Raw genomic sequence first — 19,860 nt, 5'->3', positions numbered from 1 at the left:
TGTCAGCAGAAAATGTCTTTACCGACGATGTCCCTTATTGCAACATTCATGTATAATTTATTTGTCCGTGAGTACATTAAAAACTACGTGGTATATAATAAAATTATTCAAACATTTAAATTTTTACAAAACTATTATCTGTATATTATACTATATTTTATATTATATAATTATAATAAATATAATAAATATTTAATTATAATATACCATAATATTCAGCTACTGTTCCTGAAGTTGTGTTTTCAAAGTTGAGGCATTCCTTTGAGTTAGTACATTGTAAAGCGGAAGAGCGTTGTCCATTGCTCTTTCAGACGAGGGTATTTGATTAATGAAATATAATGAAAATAAAATTCTGTTTGATTACTATTATTATGTTATTGCTTTTAATAATAAGAGTAACCCTGATATATTTTATAATATCATTTAACTTTACATGATGTTAGCGACCCAGTGTCTTACAGTACAGCACCGGTTGTATTTCTGAGGGAAAGGTAAATAATGTTTCTAAAGAAATTAATGTCTAATTTCTTCAAACTAGTTTCTTAGTAAAAAATATCTCTTGATATAATATCATATACCTTGCATATGGGAAAAAAAGGCCAGGCAGAAGCTGTTTTGTTTCTGCGAGTACTTTCAGTGTTGTGTATACCTACGTCTAATTAAATCGTTTTAAATTTACATCAACCTGATTTGAAAACGTCTATTTGTTTTTGTATATTATTCTTTGTTTTAACTAACACCTTACATATTTTTTACAGATTCTTGTGGGGATTTTTTTTTCTGTTTGTTGTTATAATTAAAATTTTATACATTTAGTATTAGGAGATATATCCAATAATATCCATAAATTTTTATTAATTGCATTATGGGTATGAAATATTTGGTGTTATAATAATAATAATAATAACATGTTTTTACAACGGAAGGTTCATTCTAAAAAAGAAGGAATTATTTTGAGACGTTCCAAATTTCACAACGCTACAGGTTAATTATTATTATTCACTGTGTATAACACAACACACTGCGGATAATAATATTAACGCTAATATTTTTCTGTTCTTTTTTCAGGACCGCTTTAAGTTTACCATTCTTAACGCCGTTCTTGTATCACATCACCGAGATCTGGCTGCACTGGTAGATTCTGAAGCTCGCGTAATGTTACTATATTGTACAAGTCAAGAGGCGATAGACATACTCAGTGCCGCTAAGGATTTTCATCTTACTGGAGAGAATTATGTTTGGGTAGTAACACAAAGTGTTATTGCCAACCCTCTTGAAGCGCCAGGGCAGTTTCCAGTTGGCATGTTGGGTGAGTTTTATACATGACTACCTTCTTTTGTACTTAATACAAGCTTCTCATGTCTAAGTTAGTAATTTTAACACTCGTTAAACACCAACAGTAATTTCGGAACTAGCAACATTTCTAACCAAAAAAATAATTCATTTACTTGGGCTTTTTCGTTTTTTTTTTAATTATTTTAATCTGATACAAAGTTCATTCTTTATTAAAACTCATGTAACAATATTACATATGTACATAATTTTATAGTTTAGATAAATACTAGATATTAGCTTTAGGTGTTGATATTATATAAAGTGCCTCAACAGACTGGCTGCGGTAGATTACACATTTATCGACTAATATTTAGTTTTAAATTCCACATCCATATATTTTATAGACTTATACTCTGCATAGAAAAGGATATTAGACATAAGCGCTTTTCATGAACAATTTTAAAGACATTCGTCATTTTTAAATTGTCATAAAATTAAACGAAAAATCACAACCCCATTGTTTTAAAGACAGAGATTTAGAAATTGTTGTGAATACATCTTTTTAGTCACTTGGTTTTGATCTGGACATAGAAAATTGAATCGAGTGTTTGAATATTCTTAATGATTTTCGAATGGGGCAGCTTGTGATTAAAGTGTGGGAACAATTAAATGATGTTTATTTGCGCAATCTCATTTTAAGTAGGTATGTGAGGACGTTGCCATGAGGTTATAAGAGCAAAACGAGGCAACACACGTAATTTATTTTTTAGTTGTTTTGTTTTAACTTGTTTTGTCTTGACACTTGATTTTGTGCAATTTTCTTTAATTTAATTTTTTTGCAATAACAGACTTTCTTGTGCCAGCAGTTTGTTATTGGTAAAATTGAAAATATTTTGCAATATACATGTTATAAGTGTTTTTTTTTTTTTTTGGTAAATTTAAAATATTGACAAATTTGCATGTGTTGCGATAATTTTTTGGTGCAGTGTAAATTATAAACGAAAACAAAACCAACAAGAAGGAAAGTCCATGGCTAACTATTATACACGAAAGAAAATGTTCATAATTCCTGCCTTGTGCATATTATATAAGTAAGCTTGTTTGTACTTTTCTACTACAAATCTCATTTTTGTAGCCAACATATTCTGATTTACGACGTTCGGTATTCCTTCGACTAATATTTCCAAATTTTGATGATTTTTTTGTAAATTGTTGTTGGAACAGGCAAACGAACACATTTTATTAAATTGTTTATTTCTCTCTCTCTCTTTCTATAGCGTGACGTTACATGCCTATGTTCAGACTCAGTTCAGACTCGGTCTCGGTGTCCTCGACACCGACACCGAGTTCGAGCTCGTATTCCGGCGCGCGTCGTATACGTGTTCTGTAATACGAAAAGAAAGGAGTTAAAACTCCAATAGATCATATTATTCTTATTAATGAAAGCAATAATAATGGTGAAAGAATTAATTTTCTGTATTGTAATAATTAATTATTTGCAAAAATACAATTATTACACTGAGTTAAATGGCACCCTAGAAAAAAGTGATATCATGTGTTACTGATTAAAAAAAGAAAATATTATTTTGGCCTTAATATTATAATTAATTAGTAAATCATAGTTTTTAGCTAAATAAAGACTTTATTAACAACCTAAATGTTAAATTTAAAAAACTCAGGAAAAAGTTAATTATACTGTCCAAAAAAATTATCGCACCGCTCCCAAAATTTTATATATTTCCAATTTGAATATATGTAGAACACATTGGTCGAAATTATATTAAACATTGTCATTATTTGGCATTGTTTTGCATACATTTATCTCTAATATGTATATGGTAGCCATATGTAGTCTGGTTCACAAGAACTGAAGGTGGTGCGATAATTTTTGTGGAGAGTGTACAATAAACAAGATTTTTTTGTTCTTGGCATTAAATTAATAATGCGTATTGCCTCTTCGAACATTCAACAATGTAGAAATTCTTCGGGGCATGTGTTAAATTTCGAATGACATTTTGGTCAATATTTTCCCATTCTTCTCTTAATGCCACTTTTAACTTTTGCAGCATTTCTGGACGCGCCGGACGATCTCTGACGCGTCTTCCTAACTCATCCCATACATGCTCTATGGGGTTCCAGTCAGGGCTCATCGCAGGCCATTCCATGTGTTGAATTTTTACCTCCTGTAGATAATTAATTACACATCTAACAACGTGTGGTCTCGGGTTATCTTGCATAAACAAGAAATCAAGCAAGTCGTTTGGTCTTGCAAAATGTCTCTAATGTAAGTGTTAACGTTTAAAACAACGTCTCTGGAGAATAAAAAGCTCGGTTTTCGCCTCTAAAGAAATTCCACCTCATATCATTACACAACCTCCCCAAAAATGTTCTTGTTGAACCATAGTCGCTTCACAAAATCGTTCACATCTTCTTCTCCAAACTCTGTGCCGATCATCTGGTGAACGCTAACAAAATCGCGATTCGTCTGAAAAGAGTACTCGCCTCCAATCGTTCGCTTCCCAGTTCTGATGCAACCTCCCAAATTTAAGCCTTCCTTGTTTGTCGCGTACCAGGAGGGTTGGTATGCGAGCGGGTTTTCGAGCTTTTAAACCGTTTTCTATCAAGCTTCTTTTAACTGTTTGTGCACATACAGTCCTGCCACGTACATCCCTGATCCTCTAAGCCAGTTCTATAGCGGTTTGCCCAGGCAACACAAACTATACAAGTTATAATTATAACAAAAATCTAACAGAGTTATATCCTACATATTGTTGTTATATTTATGTGACAGAATAAAATTACAGAAAAGTTTGCTTGGCGGTACAAAAAATGTAACATTACTGATATACAGGGTGCCACATCCAAGTCTGGACATAGGGAATTAACATGGCAAATTGGTTTTTATTTTATGATATCTCCCCAGATCACTTTAAAGCTATTATTGAGTGATGCCTTCGTGGAGGTCGAAGAAGGCTATCGGCCAGTATTTTTTTCAAATCGTTGCATGGCGGTCATTTACCGTAAAAAGGTTTTAAAAATCGTATTTTGAAATTCGCGCCCGATCCGATTTGTCGCGAAATGTTCTGTCACACTGTCGAAGTTCGGCGATCGCGTCTTTGGATTAAGCATGCAAAATCCAAATGTCAAAGTGAAATTAGAAATTATTTTCAGAAATCAACGAACAACTCAAACTGATTTATTTTATCCAGTGTGATGATTATTGTAGGACAAATTAAACGGAATAAATGCACAAATGGATTTATTCATTCGTCATAGTGCGCGACCCCGTCAAACGAGCTATCGCGAACTACACTCAGGCCGTATCCAAAAAGCCCGAGATGAAGACTTCGAGCAGCTGGTCTTCCTCAAAACCCCATCGGCAGCATTGTGACATGTCCTGGGAGCCCGTCAAGCTAGGAATGTACTCGCACTGCCTCACTCAGTAATCACTGAACGACTCAAATTGAATTATTTTATCCAATATGACGATTATTGTAGGTCAATTTAAACGACAACATTTTATTGGTAATTTCTTTTCTGACAAAATGCGTTAAAATGCCTTCACACAGATTCCTTTAATTTTTGTGTATTTTGTTAGATACATAATAACTTCATCAACAGTTTGAAAACAGGAACTTCCAAACCTTTTAAAAGCGCACATCTTTTTCGAACGTAAATTAGCTATTTACCGGTTTCTGTCTATTAAATGTCTGCTTACATTTATAAAAGTTGGCTGGTAGGAAAGCCATAACTGTATCCTGTATGTAAAATCGGTAGGGTAATACTACATTACCTTACTGAAATGTCAATTGTCAACATTTGTCAAGAAATTGAAAAGTAATGAATGTGAAAGCAATAAATGTAAGTAACTTTACCGGTTTTATTTAAACTGTTCAATGCTTGACTGGCTGCATTTTTAACATTTTCTGGCAATACGTCGCCTAAATCATCAATCATTACTTTTCTAATTCTGTTCACAATATTTTTTAAAATAAACAACAAAATGTAAGTATGACACCGAAATATATCATGCAAACGTGATCAATCAAATTTATTTATTTTTTTAATTAATTTTTGTATTATTATTGGATTAAAATGGACAGAAACCCATATAATCTTGAACACACCACCGACGTAAATGGTGCTATAACCGCCTTAGCCGTCTTAAAATCTGCTAACAGCTGCGGCGGTTATGGCACTCTTTACATCCTAGGTATGTTAATAGCTATTACTTTTAATAAAATTATTGTTTACGTGTCATTGCCATCGATACTAACTATGTATGTTGGCAACTTGATAAAACTGTATAATATAATAGCGTGTCGTTCATTAACAGTGGTTCCTTCGACAAATTTTCAACTAAAATACCACGCGCCATGGAAATATTTTCAGATAATTTTTCTTCTGAAGCACTACTCGTGTCTGCTGTTTAATGCCCTCCTGTTTCGCAGTCGGGAATTATTATGACAACAGACACTCGTACTTCGTAAAAAAAATTATCGATAATATTTCCATCCCTAGTGAACTATATATAGTATTACTATTGATAATTTTTTTAGTGTTTATGTAACATATAAAATAACATTGTAATAGAGTTTTTTGTATACTAATATATTTTTTTATTTTCATTAAAGAACGAACAACAATTTTTAGAGGAACACGATTATAGGTTTTCAACTATAAATTAAACCAACATATGAATTTTTTTGAGGATTTTTTAATTAGTAGGTATTTAAATAGTTTTGAAAATAGTTTTTACGCTCTGAGCCGACAGCTTTTCTTTAATAATCTATAATTTTTTTTTATTTAACTTAGAGAGGTAATCATAAAATATATAAAATTTATCTAAGAAACTGAACTTGTTTGATTGTGCTTCACGAAAGTGAAAAGTTCTGTCCAAATAAGTTTCGACCAAATTTTTTTATTATATAAATTTTGTTTAATATAATATTTACACATGAAGACTTTATTGTGTTTGATCCCCTACGTACTTTATTACAATGTTCTTTCTGCTCAATGGTTCCGGTTATGATACAAAGTTAATATCTTTGTGTTCGGAAAGCATAGCCTAATTGGTAATTATTGCTACCTATTAATAAAAGCCATTAAGTGAAAGAATAGGTGCTTGTTATACTATGAAGGTTCATTTATGATACTTTTTGTTGCAGAATATGAAAGACAGAAAGACAGAGACGATGAATACTGCGTACAAAAAGTTTGTTCGTGAAAGTAAAATTTAAGTTGCAACTTTTATTGTCTGATGAAAATCTACAATATGTGCGCTCTCAGTTACTCCACTTATTTATAACACACTTTTCATCAAACTTTAAGGAACTTTGTTGTGTAGTAATACCAATAATGGGGAAGTTGCCTTCCTCTGTGAAACTGATCTTCAAACGCTTGTTGTTTGAGCGAAGAGTAATTCAATACTAGCTTTATAATTAAAAACTCAATTATGTTTGCAACAATATTAGGTTGTCCTGTTATTATTGTATTCATTACAGATATATGAAATCAGCTGCATAATCAATCATTGTTATAGAGACGAGGCTGTTTTTTAATTCAAGTCTCATTAAAATTTGATGACTTGATGTGAACTTCCACGCACTTTGTTGCTTAGTTTACGTAAAATAGAAAACGTATCGCCGAACCCTAATGATAATGTATGTACATGTATATGTAATTCGTTTTATGTTATTTTTTCGTTCATAAAATTTAACAATAAAATATGGCTTTCATAGGCAGTATGAACATTAATGCCTAGGAAGTAATATCTAGAGGACATTTTAAATTGGGTCGCTTTGACGCATATCTAATTTCCAATTTCGTGATTAATTGTTGGCTGATTACAAAAAACAAAAATTGGTCGAAGGTTATTTCGACAGAAGGTCCCTCACCTCTAAAGTACAATACAACCAGGGTACATACAACTTATTCAACATTTTCGAAAATTTATAAATAAATTTGGTTTTGCGAATTTTATTTTTTTTATGATAACCTATATAAATTAAAGTAAAGATTTGTGTGTACTAAAAGTAGGTAAGGTATTCACAGGTTTAAAATGAATTTTTACATTACGAAGTTTTATGATGACGTCATCAACATTCTAGCAAGGGCATAATTTTATATAAGTGTGGATAAGCGAAGGATACTTAATACTAATAATAATAGTACTATATTCCCAATTTTTATGGAAAATTGAGTAAATCATTCTTGATTCAATCAATAAAATAAATAGACTGGTTAATAGTTTTCAAATAACAAAATTATTCGACCGTTCTGGAACCTTATACTAAACATATATCCGATAACCTCTAGACAGAAAAAATGATGTAGGTGGTAAGACTAACCACACTGTAAGATAAAAAAGGAAAGGGCTATGTTTGGGACTGAACGCGCGACCGCAAGTTCGATTGTAGATGTGTATCCACTGCGCCAGAGTGCAGAGTGTTTGATGGCCGACGTTACTCGCAAAAACTTATTTAACACTGTAATTTTGTTTTTGGGAAAATTTGGATGCCTAAGGGAAAAACTCAAAGCGAATTTATACACCCACAAAAGTGTAGGAGTATATTGTTGCATAACATTTAAATAATTTTAATGTAGATTTTTTTGAGATGACGGCATCATATTGTTGTTGGGGTGGATTAGCCAAATTTTGGTTAGTGTTTTACCATCTATATGATGCTCCTAATATAGAAACCAAATTTGACAATAATCGTCCCGTACAGTCGAAGATTATCTGTCTAATTAAAAATCGATACAACGACAAACAAACGAAAACAGGAGACTATTTTTTTCGTACTCTAGGGGTCATGAAACGTCCAGAAAACAAGAAAGTAGGCAGTTCCGGGATGGACCCTGTCATGATACTTCCTTCGCTTACACTTATTATCTCTGACGGAATCTTGTTGGAAGGAAATTAAGAGTTAAATATAATAATATCGTATTTCATGCTTTCTCGCATTTGTCAAGAATGTCATAAGCGTCACATTTAGGTCCGTTACTGTTCTTAATCTTTATTAATGACGTACTTGGCATTATAATAGTTAATAAGCTAATAAGTTATTTTTTGCAGATAATTTGAAACTTTTCCTCGAAGTAAAATCGACAACCGACTATGTCTAAATAAAGATAATTGTTACATTGTTACTTACTCTAGAAAAAAAATAACATTATGTATAATTATAGCATAGGAGGGTAATACTTATTTTGATCAGATAGCTTGAAAGACCTTCTGTAATTTTCGACAATAATTTTTATTTTACATATCATATGACTGACTTTTCAAAAGCTTATAAAATGTGTGGCTTTATTTTCCGTAACTGTTTCGATTTTACAAATGCAAGTTCACTAATTTTATTATTTAACGCACTTATTAGATCTCCACTGGAATATTGTGCTTTAATTTGGTTTCCTATTTATGCTACTCACATCCAACAAATTGAAGCCATTCAGAGAAAATTCTTTAAGTTCGTCTCTTATTTAATCAATAGTACTTAGCCGCCTAGAAGTTTCCATCATCGTAATTTATTACGTAGGTTCAACTGTAATTTGTTAAGTACTAGGCAGGTAACATACACAGCAAAATTTTAGTAAAATGTATGCAATAACTACATTGGCCGTCCATATCAATTAAACAAATTTTTTTCAATACCACGGTTAAACTCCATACTACAACGCTTTATGCGGCTTATTATTATTGCAGAACAATTTTTTTAAGTAGGTCGGCTTTTTAACCTTCATTTGTGTTCCTGAGATGTAAAAATTTCGGTTCTGTGATTTAAATATGTAGGGCTTTGTTAAATACTTTAAAAAATTAATCGGTTACCCTTGTAGTGTAATGAATTTTATAAGATTTGTGTATTTTAAAATTATTTTCTTCTTATTTCATCATGTTTCCTGTAATTGGATGTTTCTACCAGTTGAAAAATAAATATATAATTATTACTAAACATTATTGTCAAGCAATATTTTGAAATTACGTCATCAAGTTTTTGAAGAAGGAGGGGAACAGATAAATTTTGATTAACTATTTACTATGGTTACAATAACCTTAAAGCAGTTGCAAGATTTGAAAGCATTCGATTGTGCAGAGTCAAAATTAGTTTACACAATGTTGCTATAAAATAGTGATTTTGTTTTCCAAAAATCTACACTCGACACGAATTTATAAACTACACATGTAGTTGTATATTATTTTATACAACTTAAAAGCCATTTACCGTGTACAACCACCAACAATGTGTTGACGCCATCTTAACATTGTACATAGTAAATGAGCTTTAAATTGTATAAAATAACTTACTGCTACACGTGTAATTTACAAATCCGTGCTGAGATTTACCTGAGATAATAACATTTTAAAATTTAATTTTGAATCTGCAAAATCTTGAAATCTTGACGACCTTTTAAAGTTATCGTAAGCACGTTAACTTTTTAATCAAAATATATCTGTTTATCTTCCCCAAAAAATTTATGTCATCCTAAGTTTTCCTGAATAAATCCTATCTAAAGTGTGCAAATAAAGAGCAGTCTATACTTGCGATTTATCATTGAGTTCATATTTTTAAGAATTGCTTATACAGGGTAACTCAAAAAAAATTAATGAAGAAGTCAATTTATTTTATTGATTAAGTCAGGAACGGCTCACACCATTTTCCCGAAAATTTAGTGATACAAGACTGTTACTGCTACATTGCACCTATCCAAATTGGTAATTTATGTCTTGCAAAAATATTGATGACGACATCACAAAATTTTATAAAGGCAAAAATTCATTTGAAACATATGCATAACACACTTCCTGACATTTACTTTAACATTACACACATATCTTTATTTTAACTTATAGATGTTATCATACAAAAATAAAATTCTCAAAATTATTTTAAATCGTAAAGCTATACTACAGCTTTTGTCACATATTTAACCATTACAGCGATTGATGAATATGTGACAGGAACTGTTTGTTAAAATGTAAGGCTAGTTTCTAATTTCTTCGTGACATTCTTCCGATGTATAAACAAACAATCCCTTGCAATTTGCGCCCCCACGGCGCATGGGTTGCGAGGGTGTTATTTATTGATCAAATTAAGGACGGGTCACCTCATTTTCTTGAAAATTTGAGTATGCAATACTGTTATTATTAGTATGACACTGGTGCCATTCAAACGTACAGTCAGCGGACATATAAAACTGGCACACGTAAAATTTTATCAGTGTGTAGCAAGCTGCTTAATTATCAATCAACTGCCAACCAAAAATTTAATTTACCACCTTGAGAGTTTCAAGTTTTGCAATATAAATCTAAAAATGTCTTTTACTAGTTTTTCGAAGCATATAATTTAATACATACTTCATGAGGGAGTACCTTTAAAAGCTATTGCTGATCAGTTGCGCGTCAGCAAAAGTACAGTATTATTGGAAAAAAGAAAAATTGAAAATTTTGGATCCATAATACTGAAATCAGGAACAGGACGTCCAAAAATTATCACCGAAAATGAAGAATGTCAACTCGCCCCATTCTCGTTCTCACGTTTATTTTGCTCGTGCGTTATTCATCCATGGTATATAACCTTGGTGTAATAAGAACCATAAGATTTATTGGAACATCCTTGGACGGCACAGTTTTTGTCATTTTTAAATGCGGGATTGTATTTTGCATTTTACTACTTGTGCCAAACTGACAGTGACAAATTAAGTTCTCCTTGTACGTAAATACTAACTTTGCTTGCTGTCCACGACTGATTTATTTTGAGATCTAATGCAATGTTGCCATTGCGAGCTGTTCTAAACCTGGTAATTGATGTAAGCCCCGGATTGTTATAATAATTTTCATTATGGTCCCAGCGCAATCCTTTTCATTAAACGCTGTACAAAGGTTATTTATGAATATTTGTAACAAAATGACTACAGTTGGAAACATGAATAGGATCATATGCAGACGACAGTACGGAAAATATTGCCCTGTTCTATAGATCCCAACCGGCTGTTTAATATATGTTTTTTTTCTTTAATTTTGGAATAAGATGGAAAACCCACCATGGTCAATACTTGTGAGGCGCAATGCAAAATATTTTCGAACGAGTTGTAGCATATTTAGTCCTGGAATATTTCCAGCTGACGAAAATTTCGCATGTGATCTTAGTTTTTGTGTTCGGTAACAGTACTCGAAAGATTTAGCCTCTCATTCTCTTTCTTCTCTTTAATTCTTCCCTCTTACCTGCCTCACACATTTTTATGCCTGTCGTCACCTAAGGCTAAAACTGTTAAATTAAAAAAAAATCATTTGATTGAACATTTTTAACTTTATCAATAAGAATTCTTTATCTCCTGCTTTTGGTAAAAATTTTATGATATTTTGTTTAGTAAAAATTTTCGCCTTTTTAGCTTAATATTAATCAGTTTTCCTCTTCAAAAACGCTGTTAATTGTGCCCTTTTGCTTATGTCTACGCATTTTTACTAATCCATCGCATGACTTGCCAGTTTCATGTTTTCTCGATATTTCATAACCCCTCGAGTGCGACTTAATTAAAAATTGTGACCATTGTGACTTAATTAAAAAGTTTAGTCCTGCGTTATGAGGAGACAAACTCATTGAAATTAATCAAACTTCTACGTGATATTCTTTCGATGTATAAACATAAACACTCGAAGTTCCCATGGAATTTGCGTCCCCACGGCACAAGGGCTGCAGGGGTGTTTATGCCGCTGATTTTTACTTTATAGAGTTGTCATAAAACAAAAATCGCAAAATCAAATTTTATAATTTTCCAAAGAAGTTCTGCCATTACCAAATTGTTTTTTCAAACAATTGGGTGCTAACGAAACGACTGAACATCATACTTTGTTTCTTACTTGAAAAATAATTCCGGAAATTAATTTTTTTCATTTAGGAAATGATTTCACGCTAGCAGATAAAATTTTTTATCTGATTTGGATCGTAACGCGTCATTATGATACACGCCGTGTTATCAGACTCGGCTAAACGCCTCGTCCGATAATAATCACGACTAATAATATACTGACTACTGCTACGATCCTAATAACAAAAATAAGTCTTATGGTATGTGAATAACGATGAATTTTATACATGAGAGGAAACTAAGTATTAGCACACAAACCGGACATGGTAGTTAATTTCTTTGAATTGTTGAAAATGTCTGTTCAAGAGGGTCATACCAACTTTTTTACAGCGGTTACGCTTAAAGCCTTTTAAATAACTATAAAATAATATTAATTCACACTGGTATTAATTTGATTTTTTTCCATTTAAAGTAAAATCACAAAATTATTATTTCTAACATTTGTTGAAAAAATATGTCATAACTCATAATTTGCAAATGGAAAACACTAAACGTCAGACAGCTGTGACGAAAGAGATTCTTGTTAATGATAAACCAAATTATGCAGTAAAGCAAGCTCGGAACTAACGACATCAGCATCAATAAATTTAAAAACATGGTGGAAACATGATGAAAAAATGTCGATATTCCCTCAGCGTACTGGAACATCAATAATGGCAAAGTTGATTTTTATGTTTATTCAGCGAAAGTAATGCTTATAGTAATTATATTTGAATTTTTCACTTAAAATGGACCTAAAATAAAATTTTGCTTGAAATGGAGAGTCAGCTATTTTAATCATTAGTAAATTGAATTTTTCATGTACCCTTCTCATTAAAGTTTTAGTAGCGAAATTATATTAATTTCAACTCTAACAGCAGGTGTTGCGAAAAGAAAATTTTTTTTAATTGTACACAACTAACATATTTATTTTAGGTTACTCAAACACACGTTACGATGTTAAAAAAAACATTTATCAAAAATTTACGCAATTTATCAGCAAGTGCTGTTGTTATTTTATTAATTATGTCATTACGTTGTACATAATATGTAACATTTGTGTTGTTTATTATTAGGATCCCAAGACAGCACAGGCAATACATGTTTCAAATTTTATATTCACAGTGCCTACTTTTCAAAATTAAGTGTGTTAATTTTGTTAGTACGGTAATTTTAGAAAGGGAAAGGCAACTATTCGAATCCGTCTTGCGAGATCCGATATTGTGCAACTTGTAGACCAAATTGTTCAACAAATTTCTCACGTTTGTGTAAGCCCTTTATCGCAACAAATAGGTTCCAATTAACAATTAACCTATTGTGCTAACCTTTTCTATTTCAATTTCCTATACTTTACGACTTTCCTGTGAATCCTCTAGGGAGATACTAAGAAAAAAACGTCTCCATTCAAGCCCGCACAAATTTCCACTGAGCCAACAACTTTACCCTCCTGATTTTCTCCAACGAATCCTGTGTTTTAGTCGTACAAGAGTAATCTACTTAATGACATTAAAGAGTAAGAACAATTCATGAAATTATAGAACTTGGTCCATACACAACTTGTCAAACGTCATTGAAGTTCCTGTTAAGGTGGTAATGTCGCAACGATAATTTTATGGGTTGATGTTTTTCTTCTGTTAATGCCCAGAAATACCGACGATTTTTTTAATGATAAATTGGTTGGTAATATAGTACTAATAAATGGCTATTTCCACCAAGATTGTGCCACCACACACATTGCAATATCCACAAGACGCTTTTTAGAGAAATGTTCCCCAGACCATAAGGAAGGTAGCCTTGACCGGAATCGCTACTCATTTTTCACTTTTACAAATAATAATTATTGAATTAATTAATACTTTTTTTATACAATACAATTTTGTATTAATAGTACAGTCAGTTCGGCATTAGACCGTGTATTTTGGGTGGACAGCGATTTTTTCTACGTTTCGTAGAGGGGTTGGCCATGAGTGTAAAAATATGAAAAAGTAGGTGAATGTTAATGTTCCGTTAAAAAGTTATGAACCACAGTTATAGATAATTTCACTTTCTAGCTTTCTACAAACATTTTCTGTGTAAAGTTTTTCTTAGGCTGACTATTACAGAGATAAATAAAAAAAATTGGTCTAAGGTTATTTAGACAGAACTTTCTTCGTCCTTTAAATATAATCGAATAAATTTTTTTTTTTTTCGAAAGTTGATGAAATTTCATTTTGCAAAATTTTATTTATTTTATGGTAAGCCCTATGAGTAAAAAAATATAGATAATACAAGTCATAGTCGAAAAAACAACATTCGGTAACGATGGGATTCGAACTACCCCACAGAGCGTTTAATGTGGAAGCGAGGTATCGGTTGTATAAACCACGTGGAAAATATTTTACAAAAAGAAATAGTAAAGTAATTGTAAAACAAACCAAGGCGGATTTGTAAACTACAAAGGCATGAGTATATTATTCCATAACATTTAGATAACCTTGACTAGTCAAAATAATGAGCGAACGTCATCAAATTGTTGATTGGAATGATTAGACAAATTTTGGTTAACCTTTTTCTATCTACCCCTAAAATGTATATAAAATTTGACAACAATTGGTCTAGTAATTCTGAGATTATCTGTCTAATAAAAATCGGCACAGACGACAGGCAGACGGAAACGGGAAGTAAAAACTAATTGTACTCTTCTTCTTTTCAAGATGGCGACCGAATAACAACAGCCCCAATCCCGGAAAAAGTTTTACACTCACGACCTACTACCATATGATACGGTTACCCCTTTTTTAACGCCGTACTGGATTCTCATAAAGTGTTGGCATATCATGCCTTTAGTAGATACTTTCTATTTACAGAAAGGACTGCGTCAACGACCAAACAAAATGTTTTTAAAGTAATATATCAGTTACACAGGGCTGTCATAGATGTTTCGTATACCTGACCATTTTTCATATTTGAAGTATATCTTGTAATATGACATTTGAGCTTTCGTTGCCGTGATAGTTACATACTTTGAAAGAGGCGAAACAAATCAGTGCCCACTTGAATGTACGAATCATTTATGAAAGCCCTGTAAGTATACCTACCTCATCAAACATAGTAATTTTTGTATAAATACTGCATAAAATTTTATAAACTTTATGTTTTATTTTAAAATCACCACCCTATATATTGTACACGGAAATGTTTGTCTTAATTTAATAATTTAAAAACGTATTCTACTAGGGATTGCAAAAATCGGTACACAGAAATATTTGTTCTATTAATCATTCAAAAAAGAGACCTCACTTATTTGACACGGATGGTATAACACCTGTATTTCCTGTAAATATACATATATAGAAAAATGCCTTATTCGTTTTATAATTTTATAATGTAGATAGTTTTAATATTTTTGGTAAAATGTCATACAATCGTTCAGATAAAAATTTATTTAGATTAGCTGAAAATTTATCTTAACCGATTTTTAATTTTGAATTTATCCCCGTTGAGTATAAACTCTAAAGAAAATCGCAATATTTTGCATAATCCTTTATTGGTCTTTTTTGTTAGTTGCTTACTAACATCGTTACCTATGTGCAAATGATACCACTTCTTGAGGGAATTCAGAAAGTCGTTTTAGCTTAAGCCGAAATATGTATAAACAAAGTTTGCGAAACGTGTTATTACTAACATGACCAAGATAAGTATCCTTCAGTAATGATAAATCTAGGGACTTAGTGTCTAATTGCATTTCATACTTTTTGTGGCTTTTTAATTTATGCAGCTTCATAAAATATGTATTGATATTTTGTCTCTTAGATAAACTTTCTTTTAATTAAGCGATTACGCTGCGTTTTTAACTTTTAATGCTGTTTTAAAATTAACTTTCGTAAGCTTTCGTTTTAGGTAAGCGAATAAAGGAAAATTTGCAAGGCATAATTTTCTCTAGATATAACAAAGTTTTATTAAATTGAAACAAGTTATTGATATAAATTATTAAAACAGAGGAAACAGAATTTTTTAACTTAGAATGTGAGTAAATCAGCAAGTGCTATTTATTTTCATAAATTAAACAGTGCTAAACGAAAGTTTAATACGTTGTTTTAATATCTCACTTGGAAATATGATTAAAAACTCATTTTTCTCATGGAGTAATTGGACTTGACTTCAAATTTTATTTACAAAATTACTGATTGGCAAATGTACTAAAAAACACCAGTTGATTTGATTAAATAAACTCGGCGATTCACATCTGTTTCTAAACGTTAAACTTTTTAAACATCCACGTAATAATACATATTATTTTTGGTAAATACAGTTTTAAATAATTCATTTACTACCATATTCTAAAATAATGCACATTCTTCTTGCAGTAATTGAACTGCGGCAGATTTATTTCAAGTTTTTCATGTGTTAACATTTTATTTGCAGTTGTATGATATGAGTTAATTACTTACAATCACATATCACCATACAACCGAATTGTACTTGTACCTAAAATCATGTTTCCGCCTACTCCAAATTCAATTCATTGAAATCTAACTCAAGAATAAAAATATTTTAAGAAAATTAGTTGGAGCAGGTTAAGCAAAAAGGCACCAAACAACACAACTGAATTTTACGTAAAACTAAATTAAACTCCCATTGGAAAAAAAAAGTTGCCTTAAGAACACATGGCATGTAGTCTATTTTGTCAGTGGCAACAAAAACATACAGACTATTTCGGGAATTTAAAGCCTAATGTGTCAGAAAAGTAAAATTAGAAAATAGAGAGGAGTTATTATAGTATGTATACATTAGAGAAAAAATAAATTATGTTTTAACATTTATAATCATCGACCGTTTAAAATCATCACTTACTGTTACTACTTATAAAGTTAAAGTGGATGTATAGTATACATGTTTTAAAATTTCTAATAGTGAACTATTTATCATTGTTCATCTGTTATTAACTATAAATATTCTTTTTATGTATGAATGTAAGACGAAAACTTACCCCAGCAATTACAGATTTTTTTCTAAAAGTAAAATACACGATTTTATAGGGTACTTAAATCTTTCTGAAGACCCATGGAATTATATAGTAACATCCAATTTCGTGGAAAGAACTACTAACTACAGGAACATCAACAATCTCTATGTTTTTGCTGGCCTAGATTGACAATTGTTTGGTTTCTGGCCGTTAGAGACGTATTGAAAATCAGTGATGTATGTCGGTAGTATAAAAAATGGTTTTCTAGAAACTATTCAAAGGGTATATACAGCTAGATGTCTCGAAAAATATCGGAAAATTCTCGAATGTTTTCCCATTTCCCAAGAAGATTAGAATTTTCGGTATGATCGGTGCTAAAGACAAACATTGTGCTAGTCATATATCAGTATTATTGATATTTACTTAGTTTAAAAGTTGCACTTCAAAAAAATTTGGGACGAACTGCCTGCCACTGTAGTCACGTTGTGTAAACATTTTAGAACTTCGGTAAAAGCTAAGGTACTGTTGTTTGAAATACCACAAGTTGATTTATATATTTATTAGTATTCATTAATCTGATTTTGTTAATATGTTGTCTATGTTCAAAAACTTTTGTGTTACCCTGATATAATGATTTTTAAATATATAATGAGGTCAAGAAAGAGCGTATGAAATAAAAAATATACATTTTGATCCCCAAACGAAAAAACGGGAAAAAACAAAAATTGGTAGGCACTCTCCGCTAAAGAACAATGAATTTACGCATGCATGTCAGATCGAATTCTTCAATAGAGATTTATTTATATTTTTCTATAAGAGCAAATATTATGTTTTAATATTTGTTCAGTAACGCTATTATAATTTTACTCTGCTCAATGAATTTCAAGGAAATTAAATGGATCGTTTTTGAAGCAATACAAAAAGCATAGGTAAACTTTTTTGAGAAATATCAATTTATTTTATTGATTAAGGCAGGGACGGCTCATTCCATGAAAACTTTTGTTCCATACATTTATTATTTTTTATTTTAGCATCCTCTGTTAGCGTGTATAAAAATGTGTTAGTTACGTAGATTCTAAGAAAATTGTAGAAATTTTGGGTAGCGTTTTACCATCTACACTATAATTTTAAATTACCTACAGCCAAAATGTTAGTAATCAGTTCCATAGTTTGGGAGAACACTTGTAGAATTACATTTTCAATGACTGGTAGACAGGAGGCAACATTTTCGTATTCCTAGACAATGAAATGTCGAGAAACATAAAGTTAACTATTCGTCAATATGACCTTATTAAAATATTTCCTGTCATGTTATGAGAAACCAGTGTGGGCAATTTTGTTGTCATGCAAAAGATTTGCTGTATGGATATTGTTGCGTCTCCGCAACAGTGATGATGGGGGTGGGGGATGTGCACCCCACCACCTTCGGACGGCCGAATGCCGGGTTAGTTTTAGGTATTATTGTACATAGAAGTAAGAACAAAAATAAACGCCGTAGCGACTACAAGTGCCTCATTTCTGCTCACCATAAGCGTAGTGTGACCAAACCGGCAACATTTTTATTATTCGTTGCGCCGAGCGCAACAGATATCATGGATTTGTTTATAATTCCTTTCGAGTGCAATTTGCATTAATTTTTATGTTAAAAGGGATGCTGGATTGTTAGTTAGAAATATAAATAAACAAACCGGTCTCTTTTTTCATTAATTTAACAATTATTTTTAAAAACGTTTGCGAAGGAACACACTACTAACTTTCTTTAAAGTATGTGCAAAAGTTGAACACTTTTTGTTGATACATTATACTGTGGCGTCTTCTGGGAAATCAGGCAAGACAAGTTGTTTTTTTTTTTCTATGGGTAAATACACACTGTAATGAAAAAACAAGTGCGTTGTACGTTTTAATTCTGTTAATTGCATTATGTCAAGGAACTTCTAACTTCAGAAAAAAGATTGATTTATTTGGAGCACAAAAAGTGACGAAAAATAAAGAGGAAAAGATACGTGATAATATTCCGGACATGTTTTTTCTTATTCTTGCGACTCCGTGTCGGGATACATATCTCCCCCATCCGACTGTGACAATAATTGATAAGTTTATTGAATAAAAAAAATTAGTCTTGTTAATATTGGTTTTTATTTGACAGTAAAAATGTCAACGGAACTTGGTATTTACAGAAGCATCAAAAAAACCAAGGCTGTCTTAACATATAACTATGTGACAATACATTATTACAAATCCTAGATGTCAGATTAACTGAAGTGAATCTGTTTTTTTATTATGCATTCCTTATAATGCTTTTCTCAGAACCATGTGTATGTAAACATACTAATTTACCTTCAGGTAGCTGCAATAACCAGAATTTTCCTTCTATTACTATTGAATAAACTTATTGCATGAAAACCTGAGAAAAGTGCCAACATTGTCGAGGATCTTGTTCATCAATAAAATGCTCGGATAAAGTATTGAAGAACGAACCGAGTTATGGCAAATCCATTTGAAAATTACATTGGGCACTTAACAAAGTAATCTCTGTAACGAAAAGATAAAATGACACTTACAACTTTATCATCTTGTGTACAACTATCTTATGTTAGCAATAAGCTAGCATTAGACCAATTCCTTATCTCTACGTAAATTATTATGTTTGTGTGTCAGTATTATTTCATTTTATTACATAGAGTTTATAATATGTAGTGTGTTTTTGGATCAGTCAAATCACATTTTCATAAATAAAAAAAAACATCAAATAGAGATGACGTCATGCAATTTGTTTTTTTAATGCCAACTCG

At 31.5% G+C, this 19,860-nt stretch overlaps 1 protein-coding gene across 6 annotated transcripts in view; it reads left to right on the top strand.

The window, feature by feature from the left end:
* Nmdar2 (NMDA receptor 2) overlaps positions 1-19,860 on the top strand; it is a 263,323-nt gene that overhangs the window by 117,120 nt on the left and 126,343 nt on the right. For all 6 annotated transcript variants that reach the window (XM_064063836.1, XM_064063835.1, XM_064063837.1 and 3 more), the window contains exon 3: positions 1,069-1,309. In XM_064063836.1, the coding sequence (XP_063919906.1) occupies positions 1,069-1,309 (241 nt within the window). The remainder of the gene's footprint in view (positions 1-1,068; positions 1,310-19,860) is intronic.

The sequence above is a fragment of the Zophobas morio genome, unplaced genomic scaffold (genome assembly GCF_036711695.1).
Source record: "Zophobas morio isolate AGI-343-1 ecotype UQ-CSIRO unplaced genomic scaffold, CSIRO_AGI_Zmor_V1 ptg000024l, whole genome shotgun sequence".
Classification (NCBI taxonomy): domain Eukaryota; kingdom Metazoa; phylum Arthropoda; class Insecta; order Coleoptera; family Tenebrionidae; genus Zophobas; species Zophobas morio.
This window is presented reverse-complemented; position numbering and strand designations above follow the sequence as displayed.